The 18522-nt window shown below is 38.4% G+C and overlaps 1 protein-coding gene across 12 annotated transcripts in view; it reads right to left on the bottom strand.

Moving 5' to 3' along the window:
* mtmr3 (myotubularin related protein 3) overlaps positions 1-18522 on the bottom strand; it is a 100966-nt gene that overhangs the window by 52876 nt on the left and 29568 nt on the right. For 5 of the 12 annotated variants that reach the window (XR_013578192.1, XM_078554094.1, XM_078554082.1 and 2 more), the window contains exons 3-7: positions 16269-16353; positions 15877-15956; positions 8637-8726; positions 7687-7803; positions 5713-5745 (exon numbers count right to left, since the gene is read on the bottom strand). Coding sequence is in view for 11 of the 12 variants with exons in the window: in XM_078554094.1 (XP_078410220.1) it covers positions 5713-5745; positions 7687-7803; positions 8637-8726; positions 15877-15879 (243 nt within the window). In the remaining variant the exon portion in view is untranslated. Of the gene's footprint in view, positions 1-5712; positions 5746-7686; positions 7804-8636; positions 8727-15876; positions 15957-16268; positions 16354-18031; positions 18115-18522 lie in introns of all 12 variants that reach the window. The other 7 variants (XM_078554090.1, XM_078554091.1, XM_078554095.1 and 4 more) reach the window with 5 other exon arrangements.

The following is an 18522-nucleotide window of genomic DNA, read 5'->3' as shown; positions in this document are numbered from 1 at the left end:
AGACTAAATGGCAAATTAAAGTGAATTTGTGTATGTTCAACTTCAGAGGAAATGTGTGATAGAGATGGAGCAAAAGAGTCAAGTAATTTATTCAAATGTGCACTATATTTTAGACTTTAAGTGATCCAGGAATATATGCAAACGTAGAGGGATTTATTTTAGGTTCAATTAAGTTGCACATGTTATATGTTTTCGGCCAGTTTCTAAATGGACTGTGATTGCACGTAACTTTTGGAACATCAATGGACTATAGACTCATGATGGGGTCATCAATATAGTTACAAAATTCTATAAGTCAGTAATTTTTAGGATGCTATCCATAATACTCACTGAAGGACTTATAGAATTAGGCATCTTATTTCAACACAGGAGAAAATTCACTCTTCAAATTAACGGTTTGCGTTCTGCTTGTATCTCTCTTACTGCTAATTGTTTAAAAGGTGAAGACAACTATTTCAAAAGTAAGCATGACTTTTCCATTTTGGTAAATTAAACAATGAAATATCTGATCCATTTGGTATTATAAACTGACATAACTGAACTGGAATGAATTTTAACTAAATTCTTTAAAAAGCTCCATTCACATGAGCCACTTAATGTTGTAAAGTAATTGAATGCTACTATGTAAAGTTGGTAGTATAATTGCTTTCCCACAACAAATCCAGTGTGCTGAAATAAACAAACATTCAGTTGGCACAAAACCACGAGTGTCCTATTTCCTTTGTGGTTATCAATGTTATGTCACAATTAAACCTTTTGTGATCCAAAAGCTTCTCTAAACAGAGCTGTCGAAAGAACAAATGAGAAGAACCAGATTTCGAATTCATTAAAGGTGTATGTAATATACAGAACCTTGTCTCAATCAAGTGTTATTATTTGCCCAAGTGTTCTGTTTAAAAGTCAACTTCTCTTTGCAGGGCTGTGCCTTTTATGAACTGAAATGTAATTTCATTTACATAGTGAATGCAATGTAACATTGTTGAAGCTATAAATTATTCATTTTGCTGTATTGCTATACTGAAAATAGTATCAGACTGTCTTTAAACTCCTGTTCTCCCCAATAGACAGGAAAAACACTATATTGAAAGACCATATATTTCAGGCTCAAGCAAATATTGCCTATTACATCAAAGAACATGTTGAATCAACATACAGGACAGCTACAAATGTCTAGCTCTGATACTATTAACAGTTTTCTGAGGCTAAAATAACAAGGGGGTTCCAAGTTCTAATAGGAGTTTACCTTGGACAATGATTTCTTTTTAAAAAATTCTTTCACAGAACGTGGTCATTGCTGGCTCGGCCAGCATTTTTATTGCCCATCCCTAATTGCCCTCGAGAAGGTGGAGATGAGCCACCATCTTGAACCGCTGTAATCCACATGATGCAGGTACTCTGCAGTGCTGTGAGGGAGGGAGTTCCAGGATTTTCACCCAGTGACAGTGAAGGAACAGTAATATAGTTCCAAGTCAGGATAGTGTGGGGCTTGGAGGGAAACTTGAAGGTGGTGGTCTTCCCATGCATCTGCTACCTTCGTCTTTCCAGGTGGTAGAGTTCATGGGTTTGGAAGGTGTTGTTGAAGGCACCTTGGTGAGTTGCTGCAATGTGTCTTCTAGATGATACACACTGCTGCCACTGTGCATCAGAGATGGAAGGAGATGTTGAAGGTGGAGGGTGAGTGTCAATCCAGGCTGCTTTCTCCTGGATGGTGTTGAGCTTCTCGAGTGTTGTTGGAATTGCAATCATCCAGGCAAGTGGAGAGTATTCAATCACATTCCTGACTTGTGCCTTTTAGATGTTAGACAGGCTTTGGGGAGGCAGGTGGTGAATTACTCTCCATGGAATTTCCAGCCTCAGACCTGTTCTTGTAGCCACAGTATTTATATGACTGGTCCAATTCAGTTTCTGGTCAATGCTAACTCCCAGGATGTTGATAGTGAGGGATTCAGTGATTGTAATGCCATTGAATGTCAAGGTGAGATGGACAGATTCTCTCTTGTTAGAGATGGTCATTGCCTGGCATGAATATTACTCTTATCAGCCCAAACCTGAATGCTGCTTATGGACATACTGCTTCAGTATCGGAGTTGTCGCAAATGGTGCTATCAGCAAACATCCCCACTTCTGACCTTATGATGGAGGGAAGGTCATTGATGAAGCAATTGAAAATGATTGGGCCTAGGACACTACTCTGAGGAGCTCCTACAGTGATGTCCTGGGGCTGAGATGATTAACCTCCAACAACCACAACCACCTTCTTTGATGCAAGGTATGACTCCAACCAGTGGGGAGTTTCCCCCTGATTCACATTGACTCCAGTTATGCTAGGGCTCCTTGATGCCACAAATGCTGCCTTGATGTCAAGAGCAGTCACTCTCACCTCATCTCTTTCTCTTTTGTCCATGTTTGGACCGAGTCTGTATTGAGGTCAGGAGCCGAGTGGCTTTGCTGGAACCAAACTGAGCATCAGTGAGCAGGTTATTGTTGAGTATGTGCCACTTGATAGCCAAAGTTGTCACAAATACTTAACTTGGCAGTAGGGTTGAACTTGCCAACATCTGGCACATTTGATAGAGACTAAGAAGTCTCCAAGCATAAACTTGTCAACTAAGCCTGTTACAAAGACAATGTAAAGCATCTTGAATGCTGACCCCATTTAAAGCACAACAGTTCATCTCCTAACCAGGGCTTGCACACCCAGCAACTGCTAAATGCTGGAATCAGTGCACCCTTACCCTGCTTTGGAAGTAATTGCCAGTTCAGTCAGATCTCCCATATCACTGTTTTTCTTGTGAGGAAAGAGGTTTTATTTTGACCCATTTGTTCAAAAGAATTCACATTTTGGTTATAGAAGGTTTAATTGCAACGTTACTATTTTTTCGGTGGAGCTTCTATCCCACACCAAGTATACCGTGTTAATTAATCTTACTATGTATTGTAACTGTTGACCATATTGCTCTTTATTATGCAAGGCAAAGAAAATCAATTCAGATTCTGGTTAACTGAGTGTAAATAGTTAAATAGAAGGAAGCACGCTGGTGCTTCCAGAGATGATGCATTCTTCAAAAGGCAGGTTCTGTGGATACAGTGGAGTCAGTACCTCCCCAAAGACAACATAAAAGCAAATCAGCCCTACCATAAAAGGCAGGGATGGTGTCTCTTCCTAGTTACAGCCTGGCTGCTCAACAACCTATTTGTGCATTGAGCAAAGTGGTTTTCCACACACAAGGGAGCCTTTGTGTTTGGCTAAAAGAAGCATGCTCATTTTCTTCCATTAACCTTTTCCCTTTAAAGGCATGGAGTATCGTGAGAATGAACCAGACAAAATATGATTTTTCAAGGAACATACAGTGGCCAGGTAGATTAACAGTAATCGGTTACAAAGCTACTGTGGAATTTGGTCCACTACGTCAACAGATCATTGACAGTATCCAAGATCTGAACAGGTCCTGAAAAATTCCCTCTGAAAGCAATACAAGAGAAAAAATAAAACAAACTTGCTTTTATAAAGTGCCTTTCACAAGCTCAAGGTATCTCAAAGAACTTCACAACCAATTATCTATTTTTGAAGAGTAGAAACTTGGTTCTAACTTGGGCAAATGCATCAGGTAATTTGCACACAGCAAGTTCTCTCAAACAGCAATGAGATAAATGAGCAGATAATTGGTTTTTGGTGTCATTGGTCAAAGGGTAAACATTGTTCCGGGCAACTGGAAAAATCATCTGTGCTTCTTTCAGAAGTGTCATGGGATCTTATACATCCATCAGAGTGCAAACAGGGCATTGGTTTAACATATCATTGGAAACATCACACATGTGCCACTACAGTACTCACTCAGTACTGCACTGAAGTGTCAGCCTAGGTTATGTGCTCACATATCTGGAGTGGGGTCTCAACCACAGCCTTATGACTCAGAGGCTTGCGTGCTTTGACTAAGCCACAGCCACCATCCATATAGATCAGCTGTAAAATTTTCAACTGCAAAATCCAAAATTTCAATCTCAGATTCAAATTTATTAGCATTTAAAGAAAAATGTCACCAACTCTGAGGTATGTTTCTAAATGTAATATTCTATGTTTCTGAGGGATGAGATATTAGAATCACATTGTTTGACAAAGATCAATTGGAGAAATTGAGGATCTCACCCCTAGGCTGTAGGATAAAATGCTGGATGAGGGTGAAGGACCTATAGAATAATAACTTAAAGAAATGCACAAAATGGGTATGCTTCTTTTAATCAATAAAAAGCTTTTAGCAAGGCTTAATGATCAAGTGTGCTAAGTAGTAATACTGAGTCACACAGACCAGGGAGGTTCTAAGTTTGATCCTTTGTGTATGATAAATTAGTCGGTCTTAGTCTCAGCGTCAGCGAGGGCATAATGAATGTCATCAGTGTCCTAGCACTTTACTGAGAATGGGAAGCAAGATCTTTTTGGGTGAGGGGTGGGAGGGGCGGGAGAAGAAAGGGAGGATTAAAATAAACCAGGATTCTAGTATCTGGTTGCCATCCAGAGACTGCTGGGAAGTGCATGGATTAACATTAGATGAGGACAAGATCAGGATTGCCCCCTACTGTTGAACTGCTCAACAACGTTCACCGTAGTCTCACAAATATGCAGCACAAATGGAACTCGTAAGCCACTATGAAAAGATCCCATATAGTTGCTGGTTCCCATGTAACATTACTCCAGAATGCTTTACCACTTTAAGGCGAGAAATTGAGTTTTTAAAAAAGTATTGAAGCTGATGAAGTAGGGAAAACATGGGAAGGACCCTTTCATGCTTTGTATTACAATAACAGAGGTTCATTTAAATACTAGAACTATTTAATTCTCCTACTAGATAACAAAACATACTCTCACTTATCAAAAGCCCATTCAAGAGCAGCAAAGTAGCCATATGGAACATGCATCATTAATTCAGGAGTGCTGAGACAGGCAGTGCAAAAAAAAAACAAGCAACTGATTCCATGGCTCAGACTGTCCATGCTTTTAGCTTAATGCAGCTGGTAAGGGAACATCTGATAGTGATGGAACAAAAATGAAGTGTAAGAGAATTTTGAAACTAGCTTAATACATTTTCAATTATAGCCACTCAATTAAGATATATTACTGGCATAAATCAATTTAGTTAGGAAATCAGTTTTAAGTGGAAACAGGTATTAGTTTGCAGCATAATCTTATTCTTAACTGCATTATAGCAGTGATATTCTTAATTAGTATGATAAAAGGTTACAAATCCTTCAGCAGTGTTGTTAGGATTCCAGTAAAGCATAATAATGGGCACTAATATTTTGATATTATGTCCATTGAAATGTTTAATTCATGCAGCAATACAAGGTATAGATTTTACTGTCCCAAACTTGAATCGTTTCTGCAGAGAACATTGAGTTGTATAACAGTAGGATGAAGTAATAGTGCTAGTCATTGATGGGGTCTCAGTTAGAATGAATAATAAGAATCATAGAACATTAAAGCACGTTGATTAAGTTTGACTTTTCCCTGTAGTACATTGCTACCAATACACTAAAAAGGCCTAGTTACAACACTGCTTCAGGAAATTCTATTATCATTACTGTGCAATGTTAGGTTAAAAATCACAATTTAACTCAATCGTGCATGAAGGTTTGCAATGCCACAATGCACTGTCAGCATTATGCTATAACATTTTGATCAACGATGCAAGGATTACTTAAAGAAATCATACTTACTGTCATTTCACAAGAGGTATTTTGATAAATATTCTATACAGGAAACCAGAAACAAAACAGAAAAGCTAAATCTCTTTGCTCTGCAAGTTATAAAGTAGAATTCAGAAAGTTAAAATACCTCCATTCTGTATTTTCATTTAACAGAGCAATGCATATCCTCTGTTTGGACTAAACCCAATAGAGTAGTCTCGAATGCAAACATTTTTCCAGTTATGTGATTGAAAGATAAAATCCTCCAACAGTCATCCTTAACTCTTCCAAGTTCTCCATGTACTAATTAGAGCATGCAGCCGAGTTACAGTATTTGCAGAATTTTGTACAGCAGAAACGTGCAATCCAATGGCCAAATTCTGCTACTTCTCAATTTTACCCAGGCCGTGGAGCACTTCTTAACTGGTCCCCCCTTGTGTACAGTCATTGATCAGAGAGTGAAGGTGAGTGCTTTAGCCTAAATTGCTTACTGCTGCAAAACCTGCAGACAGGTTTTTCAATTGGGGTTATAAAATTAAAGATTTCAAAAAAATATATAGCATTGCCAGCTTTCTTCACGGGGTTAACTACTTCCCACTCCCAGCAGCACCATCCTTAGAAGTCCACAAATCTATATGCCTTGTCTGAAGGAGTAGTACAATGACGCTGATAGGAGGATGACGACAGCGTCAATGCAATATGCTCCCACCACACAGCTCACAGCACTGTTAGTCTAACAATGCCCTACTGGAAGATCAACAGTTTCTTTCAGGGGTATTTCTAGAAGTTAGTACTTTTCCTTAGTAATGCTCACCTATCTATCTGTGGTGGGGCTGGGAATGTGAAGGTAGTTTGTAATCAACGCTTAGCCAACTGATCTTGAAAGAAATAGACTAAGCAGGGCTCAATGGCCGGACCAAAAAATTGTATCACTTCTATTACCTCAAAAGACTGCAGTGCTCTCCCTTTTCCAGATAATTGCTAACCAGCCTCTTGGACTCCAACTCCAGCAAACATCTTTTCTCATGATGTTCCAGACAAATTGGTTAATGATGCTGCTGCCCTAGCCCACTGAACCACCCAAATCCTGATGCTACTGCTTTTAAATCAACACAATAAAGAGCTGAGCTGTGTTGTAATTTGCTCATTTACAACTTGATGTTGCTGTCTCTAACTCACCTGCTTGCCTATGTACCAATACTACTACTTGTTTCTGCAATTCTAGGCGGAAAGAATCAGAACAGAAGGCAAAAGATTAAGGGAAAAGAAAAGGGTGCACAAGAATGGGGAATGAGTTTGAGAATAAGACTGCACAGGGGAAAGTGAGATTGAGGAGAGTGAGCATAGAGCGCAAGGAAGGTGTGATAGTTGAGGGTGGGAAGAAGATTGTCAATGTGGGGGAGGGGGTGCAAGCAGATGTGATGAGAGTAGGGAATGTTGATAAAAGAACCCGAGTGAGAACACCGGGAAGGGACATGGAAAAGTGCACGGAAGAGGGGCAGGAAAGAAAGTGTAGGGAGAGGGAAAGAGAACAGTTAGGTAAAGAAACAGGGACAGAAGCAAAAATTAGGTAGATGACATGGTCAAAGATTTCAGGAAATGCATAATAGATTGGAAATTCAATGTACCTTTTAATCATAAGTCTGTCTGATTCAAAGTGATTTACTCAGACACATCCTATTTATTTGTTGGGCCACAAAGATGTAATCATGCTACTCCAAAAGGTTGGACAATTTTACTGTAAAGCGCACTCAAACCTCCCATGCATTTGCATCCTGATCACTACAAAAATTATAGACTCACCATTTTTCATCTTGCTTTCACACATGCACACCCCTCTATAATAAAGCTTTTCTTGTAAAAACTCAAAACTAGTTTATTATTTGCATGAATTACCCAACAGAGAAAACAAATTTTGTAACTCGTACCAGATTCAAAAAATCCAAATCCAATAAAACTCACTTGGTCAGCTGTTGATAATTCAAAAATTCTTTCAACACTTACATTCACAACTGTTTCCTTAAATTTGATGTGCAATCTGTAGTTAGACAAAGCAATAACTGCATCCTCGGCACGTCCTATGTATTCTGTACTTTCTCCATGAAGCTCAGGAAAAGGAACCTAAAATGTTAAGTAATTGGGAAGCAGTTATTATGCAAATTAAGTCAAGAATAAACAAATTATACAAACTAATATCCCATTTAGTTATAGAGAAATTTGCTGATGTAATCTTGGCTCATCCATCAAATACATGGCAGGCACACTGGTGCAGTTCAGATGGGAATTTAAAAAAAGAAACTAGCTCTGTTGTGTAGAGTACTCAAACTTCTGTGAAGTCAGGCAGACAGTGACTCCCAAAACCTACATAAAACACTAACATTCAATAGTCTGGTACTTCAGGAATTCCATACAATAAAAGCAGTATTTTCAACTTGGGGTGGGGTTTGGGCAGGAGGCAGAGTCAGTACAGGGAGATTCTAGTTAGGAAACCCTTACCAGTTGATCCTGATGTGTCTGCTGCGGTTCACTGGTAGCACACTCACCTGACTCTGAAGGTTGTGGGTTCAAGTCCCACTCCACATTTGAACACAAAACCTAGACCAACACTGCAGTACAGCATTGAAAAAATGCTTCACTATCAAGGTGTTGTCTTCCTTTGGGACATCAACATCATGAAAGGCACTATATAAATGCAACGCTTTCATTTCGTTGTAAGCATCCATCCAAATCAGTACCAATAGGAGATGAAGCACCAAGCACCAACCAACATGAGTCTGAGGTTGATCTTAGTATCATTTTGGAGCATATGATTTGGACACCTGATTCTGATAAATGGAGGTTGGTTAAGCAGATCATCATTTACCATGGGAATGATCAGAATACCTCATTTGTAAATGGAAAACTGGCTGAAAGTCTACAGTACTTCCAATAAAATCCACATTTTTCTTCTGTACCTGGAGGTTTTCTTCTTCTCTAATTAGCTGTTTTCTGGGAAAGATCTGATTGGCTTGGATACATTCCAAACTATGTTGTCCTTCTTCATCCTGAAAGAAGGATTAGTTTCCTTTTTAGCCAAAGAGTACATATTATGTTTACCAGTCAATTTATGATGGTCTCTCCCCCTGTATAATGGAGATGTAAAGATTACCTATTTTATACGTTCGTATTCGTTATTCAAATACATACATCCTTCTGACACCAGCAGGTTTGGTCAGAACACATTGGATTTAGGGCATATTCATTCTAACAAACTTGATTTATGATGGGTATTAATATTCAAAACTTTTCCAAGACAATTTGCCTAAGATACTAAATTGATGCTTTAATTGCTGAATTACTGTAAATATACGTGGTAATGTCTCCAGGCTGGGATGCTTGGGGCCAAGTCATTTCTGGATTTCAGAATTTTGAGTTTAAAGAATGATGTTAGGACACCTAACCACAAGCATGTGAACTGGAAAACATTGTAGATATAAATATTTTACCTGAAGCATAAAACAGTAATAAAATGTTATAAACAGTAATAAAAATAGTTTTACTGAACCAAATATTGTATCTTCCAAGTTTCCACTCCCAGAGTACTGTACTAAAATGATACCAATGACGTTGTGGGAACATGTGTCTGCTCAAAACATTTCTGGTCAACTGGTGTTTCCAAACAATGGATTTCTGAACTGGAGATGTTACAGTGCATTATTTTATTGCTTTCTGCTGATTACTCATTGGTATTCAGACGATATCAACAAAGATGTGATAATGCTGTACAGGTCACCTTAACAAGCTGATTTAAAAAAATACCATTACCATTTCCAATAAGCGCAGGCTATCCAATCATAAGCTTTTTCCAAATTCATTCTTTCTGGTTGCTAGATGCTTTTGGAATGTTCCCCTTCTGTAAGAAACTGCCTCCCTTCAAACGTTCTTCCTGCTAAGCAGAACTAGAAACTCACCATCTAGTGAATGAGAGTAGAAACTCCTTAATTGTCTACTCTATATAACTTCTATGGGCTTGTTGATTGTAAAACAAAAACAGTATAAGCTATCTCCAAAGGGCAAGTCTATTTACATAAAAAGACAAGGAACTAAGCCTAAACACTGGACCCTTCAAACTTTAGGCGGGCATCTTATACCGTGTGGAAAAGTCACCAGTGAAGTGGGCAGTGACAGACTAATCACAGTTTGTCTAACGATCATTATTTAACAACTATTTCGATTTCTTAGAACTAAGTGTGCTTTGAGGATATGTTTAAAAAGAGGTTCAGTTGCAATGGTTTGCTAAAATATTTTGTATCCGCATTAGTGCCAGAGTCTGCAAATAGCATTAAATTTAAATTTGAGTTTCACAAGATGGATACTGATAGATTATGCCCAAAGTTGACTGAACCAACCACCTATGATGAATATATTCTGCTCTGACATTTGTTGAAGCTGTCATTTAGGAACTCTAGCATTGTAAATGAGCTTTGAACCTTTACAATCATTCAAAACATTGTTTTGTGCAGTTGAGTTAATCGTCTAGTTAAAACTACATTCAAAAGGAAACCTGGAACTATGGACAGGTACTTTATTAAAACCCTGCTGGCTAATTTGAAGCCAAGACGACAATACTTTACTCCCTTCTTCATCAAACCCCAAGTACTTTGTGAAATTATTGAAGCTTGATGCAAAAAACAGGTAATTGTAGTTTACAGTTGCTAGCTAATCTCTTCAATGTACAGTGACTTTTCTTTATTTATAAAGGAAACATGACCTTATGTTCAGGGAGGTTAGAAAGCCTTCTATCGTCTCTGTTGCAACAAAATGCCCGGTTTACAGAAATTCGCTCCAAGACCTGGGAAACATCTTATATTTATATAACAACTTTAATGTAATATGACATCCCAAGGCACTTCACAGGAATGTTATAAAGCAAACATTAGTCACTGAGCCACAAAAGGTAAGGTTAGGGCTGATGGCCAAAAGTTTGACCAAAGAGATAGGTTTTAACGAGGTTTCAGAGCTTAGGGCCAAGGCAGATGAAGTCATAGCTACCAATGATGGAGCAATTAAATTCAGGGAGCTGCAGAATTAGATGAGTGCTGATGAGTGCTGGCACTAATGCGGATACAAAATATTTTAGCAAACCATTGCAACTGAACCTCTTTTTAAACATATCCTCAAAGCACACTTAGTTCTAAGAAATCGAAATAGTTGTTAAATAACGATCGTTAGACAGACTGTGATTAGTCTGTCACTGCCCACTTCACTGGTGACTTTTCCACACAGCATGAGATGCCCGCCTAAAGTTTGAAGAGCCCAGTGTGAAGGCTTAGTTCCTTGTCTTTTTATGTAAACAGACTTGCCCTTTGGAGATAGCTTATACTGTTTTTGTTTTACAATTTTTTACAATGAAGGCACCAATCTAGGACAGCGAGCACAGGGGTGATAAGTCCATAGGATGGTGCAAGGACATTATCAGCAGAGTTTTGACTGACTTCAAGTGTATGGAGGGCAGAATGTGGGAGACCAGCCAGGAATATGCTTGAATAGTCAAGTCTAGAGGTAACAAAGGCATGAATGAAGCTTTCAACAGATGAGCAGGGATGTAGTTGAGTGATGGTTCGAAGATAGAATAGGTGGTCTTTGTGATGGCGCTGATATATGATTGGAAGCTCCTCTTGTAGTCAAATATGACATCAAGCTTGCAAACAGGCTGTTTTAGTCTCTGGGAGCTGCGAGGGAGAGAGAGATGGACTCGGTAGCTACAGAATGGCATTTAGAGCGGGAACCCAAAACAATGGCGTCAGTCTTCCCAACATTTAATTGGAGGAAATTTCTGCTCATCCATTACTGAATGTCAGATAACTGTCTGATTATTTAGCAACAGTAGAAGAGTGTGGAGTGGTAGCAGTGATCTAGAACTGGATGCTGTCAGCTTACATATGAAAGCTAATGCTGTGCTGATGCAGCTGAGAGGAAAACTGGAAATTTTCATAAACTATAACGTGATTATGGAGACCACAGCTTCCAATTTTCTCAAGTTACTACCCGAAAATTGAGGAATTTCCTTCCCTTCAGTTTCAGTCAGCCGCCAGATAATAGGAGGATCCAAGACTGTGCAAAATATCAAGGAAGATTTCCCTACTGCCAAACTTGATTGCATCAGACAACATGACCTCGAGTTGCTACTGGGTGCTGCTGTGAAGGTAGTAACAGAGGACAGTTTTATTTGAACCTTGCTTCCTCCCTGCCTGACACTTCCAAAACCAGGGGTAAAGCTTTCTCTGCCAGAAAGATAATTCAATCTTCCTCAAGAGGTTTCTAACTGCACTGCAACTGAAAACTTCAAAAAGATAAATTGAATAATTAAAAATTTGCTTAATGTAATAATGGACACAAGATAGGAAATGGTTTGATCCTTTGCACATGCATAACAGTTAAAAAATGTATGGTTAAATATTTAACCAGGCATTGTTTGATACCCAGCTTTCTCAACATCTACATATAAAAATTAAACTAGCATCATTTTAAATATGACTTCATGGTGCAAGATAATTTCACTTGCAAAAAATATAGGCAACTTTGCATAAGCTGCACAAGATGAATTTATTTTTGTAAACAAAGTTAAATTTTATTTGCACTATTAAATTGGTACCAACACTGATGAAAGGAATAATTCCATACTATTCAGCATTATAAAGCAGTTTACCATTAATTATTCACGTCATAATTTAAATAAGTTTCCAGTGCATGTTGGCACAATTATGCCACAATTTCATTTACATGCTGAAAGAAATCACAATTTAGTTCAGAAAGCTCAAGAGGGTCATTTCAATACCTGTTGCAGAACCAAGCTTTGGATTTTTAATGTAAGAGAAAGATTTTCCATTAAGTATACATTCCCATAATTATGTGCGCCCAAAGCAGTGGTAAAGGCCAGTTTGACCCAAAATTGCCGATACACAAGATGTTGATTGTGAAATTGACAATTTCAAAGTGGCAAATCAAAAAAATCAGAATAAAGTGATAGCTTGCGTGCTGAAAAACAGTTTATATTAAATACTACAGCAAAATTCCAGTAAGTCAACCAGCTGCAGCAAGATTGCCGGATTCTCAAGATTGACAAATATTCAAATTCAACCATCCTCAACCAACATGGGTAGTCACCATCATAGGAGTACCTAACAATGGTAGAGTGTTTTAGATAGGAAAAGAATAACCCTTTCGAACAAAGTGCAGTTTACACAAGACAAATGCATAATTTATAGTGATTGTGGAGGTCTGGAGTCTAGATCTTACAATTTTTACATAAGAGACAGCATGGGAGCATAAAAGAGACTCAAGAATTGGGAGGAGCAGGCCATTCAGCCCCTCGAGCCTGCTTTGCTATTTGTTAAGATCATGGGAGATCTGGCTGTGGCCTCAACTCCACTTAATCTGTCTGTCAATCGTCAACTCCCTCATCAGTCAAAAATCTAACTCAGCCTTGAGTATGTTCAATGACCTAGCCTCCACTGCTCTCTAGGGAAGAGCATTCCAAACACTTAACGGCCCTCAGAAAAAAAAATTCTCATCTCCGTCTTGAACGGGAGATCCCAAATTTTTATACTGTGTTCCTAGTTCTAGACTCCCCCACAATGAGACTGGAAAGGATTCGTTAATAATGGGCAAGATAGTTGCAGTTCCAGGGATAAAGTTTGGTAGTGTTCATGTTTCAGTCTGTAATCGTGCATAAATAGGATCTTAAAGTTAGCAATATCCAAAAATTAACTTTTTGTAACTTTATAAATGAAATGCATTGGGAAAAGTCACAAAAATGTCACTTAGCTACCAATTAGCTTTAAAATGATCTGCACAACACCCTGTGCACTGGGATGACAGATTGTTCTTGCACTATCCTAGGAGTGATGCCGGTCAGAGGGGAAAAAAACCCCAGAAAATTAGTAATGGACCCTGTGCCGAGCATGGACTTGAAATAAAAGGCATCACGTCATCCCAAAACATACTCCTTTTATAGTTTTGTGTTATAGGCATTATGGTACATAAGCTACAAACTTAATTGCATTCACAAATAGTACTGTTATATTTGTTAAGGAGGTAGTAGCAAAAATAAAAGTGGAATCCTGTTCATTTCAACCTTGAGATCCCATTTTCGCCAAGACTAATAATAAGAACTGAAGTCTCAGCCATGGTTAGATATAGGAATCTTTTAACAATTCCGATGTGTCAGTTCAAAGTGGACAGGAGACAGTGCAGAAAACTAACCATAAATCAGTAAGGTCATTAAACTCAGTCTCACTCAGAGGCACAGGATGACTGATGCAAGAAATGAAGATAGCATACTGATACAGGTTAGGCAGTCTTTTTTTTCTCTCCAAAGTTCAAGTTAATTTACATTATTGGGAAGAGCAAGAACACTGTCCTACATCTGACCTAATGGTAGCTAACCTGAGATGATGATTGGAAATAAAAGAAAAAAATCTCATCTTGCTAAGTACATGCATAACAGAAATCACAAAAAACGCACAGGCCTATCAAAAATGCTTTTGACAAGAAGCACCGGTAAAATGCTTATGGCATAGTGAGTAGACACCAACTAAACCAGCAGGAAGACAATATTAGCACAGGTTCAAATCTGTGCCAATCTCAGCCAAGGCAGGAACAAAAAGGTCAATCAGGAATTCCACACCTGCCTGCTGTCCAGTGACTTCTGCTGGAAAGAATGTTAACGTTGGGGATTTATCAGGCTCAGTTGTGATGCCTCTTAACTAAAATTGTTTTCCAACACCTTCTGTAAGGGCTCACATGATGAACAGATATTCAGGTGAAGTACTGGCACCTGCAGAACCATATCTCAATTGGAGTCCATGGCTTTGAGAAGAATGAAATAAAAGAACTTTCCCCAATATAGCTTCTTTCAGCAACTTTTTAAATACATGTAGTGTGGGCTTATTTAACAAATTGTCATGAGGGGCAGGATGCTCGCCTAGCTCGTGTATAAGTTTGCCTGCAGAGTGAACCCCAATCTTCAAGATATAGACAGGAGCACCAATGAAGACCAAGAATTTGACTTTCAGAAGGAAGGCAAAAACTTAAAGTCTAATTATCCTTAGTGCACTCTCAACTCTTTTAGTGACATGGGTAGAATCATGGGATCATAAAGAATAGTCCATTCAATGAAAGAAAATCATTTTTGCCCCATAGTTATTTACCATGGCAAGGGAGCTACAGTTGTCCCACATGTGATTTCTGTTTTTACTAACACAAGTGAAACTTTGATTTATTTTCCATCTGCACAACACTTTGGAAGAGTTTTAATACTATAAGCTTCCTTATATTGATAATGCTTTTCTAACTTAAAATTAACCCCTGTACTGGACACACAGTTATTTAGGTCCTTCTGAACACTGAAGCAGGTCTTTATGCAACATACAGAGATGGAAAAGCATGATTATGTACGCGGCTAACACTTAAGGTTATCTTTGGTATTGATCTTCTACATCAAGACAAATTTCTGGAGCAGACTGGAAAGTAAAACAAAAGTGGAGGCAGGTGGAAGGTTGGGTGGAAATTAGAGAAATACAAAATACATGACGAGTGACTGAAGACTTTGTCTCAACTTTGGAGAAGTCCGACACTCTTGAGCAGTCAACATGATCTTTTGACAGGAAGAATGAGCTTGAGATATGGTGATCTTGGGAGTTCTATAGGCCATGTTCTACATATAACTAAGTACAAATCATTGATTGCAGCAGGGGTTTCAGTGTGCACTGGGCAGGGAAGAGTGGAGAATGCCTGGAAGGAGTGTGAGCTAGAGAAAGCAACCACCTTTGGAGAAAGGACAGAGAGAGAGAGAGAGCGCAACCAGTAGCAGGACTTGATGGTTATGGATTGTATTGAAAATGCAGGGAAGGGGGAAGGGCAAGAGGAGGAGGAAGAAAAGCTAAAGCAATGGTTTTGAAAAAAACTAGTTGGTCTGTTTAAAAATCTAAGATATTTGGGTTTTAATCTTATTTTTAAAAAAACAATCCAAAGCAGAGTGTTAAAAATGCTGTTTTGGGGCAGGGTAATAGCAGTCTTGCATCATGTTCAACATTTCTAAGGAACTGTTCATGGAATACTAAGTCCCTAAAGGATGAAAATCAATTCAAAGAGAATTTACTAGGCATAACAGACTGCACTACGAAAACATTACAATACTAGAAACCGACTCACCATGTCAATTCCACAGTTACACGCAATGTATTATTCCTCAGTATCACTTTTCTGTACTTCTGTCTCACTCAAGATCAAATCTGAAAATTCACATTAAAATGAGATTAATAATGCGACTTCATTTGGACATACCCCAATGATAAAGTAAAGGCAAAAACAAATTACTATAGCACTGTATAAATTGGATTCATACAAGTTGTAATGGCTTGCAAGATTAATGTCATAATTTTAAATGAACATACAAGTTTATCCTTCAAATTTTTAATGTCATTATGCTTTTTTAGTACCTTCATTCTTGATTTCCATGCAGTTCTAATATCCTAGAAAAATTAATTTTTGAAATATACAAATATTATGACTATTTCTGAAGTAAGTTTTGTTCATGAACTTACCTCAGTGTACTTTTTCTGCCATCATCTGATCAAGGAAGAGTGACTTGGGCCCACAAAACTATTGCAGCCATCTATTAAGCCATCCCTAAACCAGCATCACACAGAGAAGACAACTGGTAATCTGCCTTCATTAATCAAATAAAAGTTCATAAAATTTGATTGTAGAATAGAATATCAATTATTTAACATAAATGTAGGGCTTCACCCCACCCACCCAACCCCACCACATACCATGGATGATAGAAACTGAATGATAACCAAGAATCCCCAAATTTTGGTGATGCACACATAATATAATTGTACCCAAATCACAGAAATCAAAATAGATGGAACACAAATAACAAACATGCTGCTCTCCAGTTGCAGTACTCAGAAGCTAAAAGTAAATATTATGTCTCTTCCTGTTATTGCCAGTTTTCTATCCACTGTTCTTATACGCACTGGTCTTTCATCTATTGTCATTTCTCTCCCTCGCAATTGCCGTATACACTCCCTTTTTGTTTCTGTCTGTTGATTCTTCCATTTGCCTCCTTTCTTCTCTGTAAGCTATCGATTGTATGCATCATAAGCGTCTTTCATTGAATTTGTATCTTTAAATTTTCAAAAGATTAAAACATGCAAATGGATTCTATGTGGGACAGGGAAGTAAAGTTTTACCCTGTAGCACATATTTGGGCTAGAGAAACTAGGATGTAGAGCCTGGACTGGGAGGGAGCAAGACTCGATATCTGGAGAGAGTTGGTGGTTGTATTCGAGTGCAGCAGGCTTATATTGTGGTTGTGAGATATTTCTTTTAACATTGTAGTAAACCTGGGGTAACTGACTAGTCCTGGGAAGTCTGGGAATCACTGCAAAATGTACTTGCGAGAGGGTTCTATCAAAAAAGGGCAATAACCTTAAATATTAACCCTACGTTTCTCTGTCCACAGCTGGTACTGGGGTCTTCCACTATTTTCTGTTTGATTTAATAAAATTTCCAACATTTGCAGTTATTTTGCTTTTACTGATGAGAAACTGGGGGGGTTGTTTCTGGATAGATGCAGAGGGACTAAGAATGGAGACCTGCATTGCAATGGGGTCTGAGATTCAAAGCAAAAGTGGAGAGGGAGCACAGAAGGATCTCATAATGAATAGATTTTGCTGTTAGTATCTTGTTTTCAGATCAGGGAACATCGCTTGTGCCGGAATCAGGGGACAAATCCGAGTTTTAAAATGCCACATATATCTTTAGAAGATCAAGCTGATGTTCTGACTGCTTCTCCGCTTTATTTTTTAGAAAAGGCAACTGCAACCCTCTAGATCAGCTATTCCAATAGTCCTGAGGCTATCTATCCATTTAAAGTCATCAACTAAGTTTGCAGCAGCACCCAAATATGCGTTTGACTGAGAAAGACAAGGTAGAACTACATTTATATAATTATTTTACATATTTCAAAGTTTTCCATATATAATTTAATTATTTTGAAGGGCAGTGACTATTGTTTTGAAGGCTTGGATGGTCAAAGGAAAATAGAGCCAGGGAAGCAGAAAGTGGTGCTACTTCTGAAATTCCAATGGAGGTAACAGAGTTGGAACATTTAGGGCAGGCCTTCACGTGGAGGAGCAAGTGCAGCAGTTTTGTCATCTATATACCCGACAACATGGAAGGTTTCTGAGTACGTTCAATCTATAAAATGCCTAACCTATCCAATCCCTGTCCGCTCAACCTCATCCCAATTATCAGTAAAGTAACTGAAGGAGTCAGCAATAGTGCCAAACAATACCTTAGAGACAATAAATACCACCTTCATTGTGTAGTTGGTTTCCAGAGTGTCAATAAGCTCTTAATGACTTTCATAGACAGGCTCTGCACAATTGACATAATAGCAAGTTGCAAATAGGGCAGGGGAGAAAAGGGCAGGTACAGGAAAGGAAGAAGAGGTTGAATGAATATTGGCTTACTCTTACTAAGCCAACACATTATCAGTTAACAGTTCTAGTCTCCCTATTATAAAAAAAGATATAGAGACACTGGAGAAGGTGCAAAAGTTTACTAGGATGATAAATGAACTGAGGTTATGGTCATCAGGCAAAACTGAACAGGCTGGACCTCTTTTCTGTAGAAAAAAAGACTGAAGAGTGACTTGATGGAGGTTCTAAAGAATATGAAAGAGTTTGATAAGATAGACAGAGATTTTTGCTTCTGAGGCAGTTAGCACAAGTCGGGAAACTTGCGCTACCCACCTTGGGGCAAAGTGCCTCATTAGACCAGATT

This window comes from Cetorhinus maximus, chromosome 12 (assembly GCF_964194155.1).
Source record: "Cetorhinus maximus chromosome 12, sCetMax3.hap1.1, whole genome shotgun sequence".
NCBI classification, from domain to species: Eukaryota; Metazoa; Chordata; class Chondrichthyes; order Lamniformes; family Cetorhinidae; genus Cetorhinus; species Cetorhinus maximus.
The sequence above is the reverse complement of the archived record's forward strand: the minus strand, read 5'-3'. Positions and strand labels throughout refer to the sequence as shown.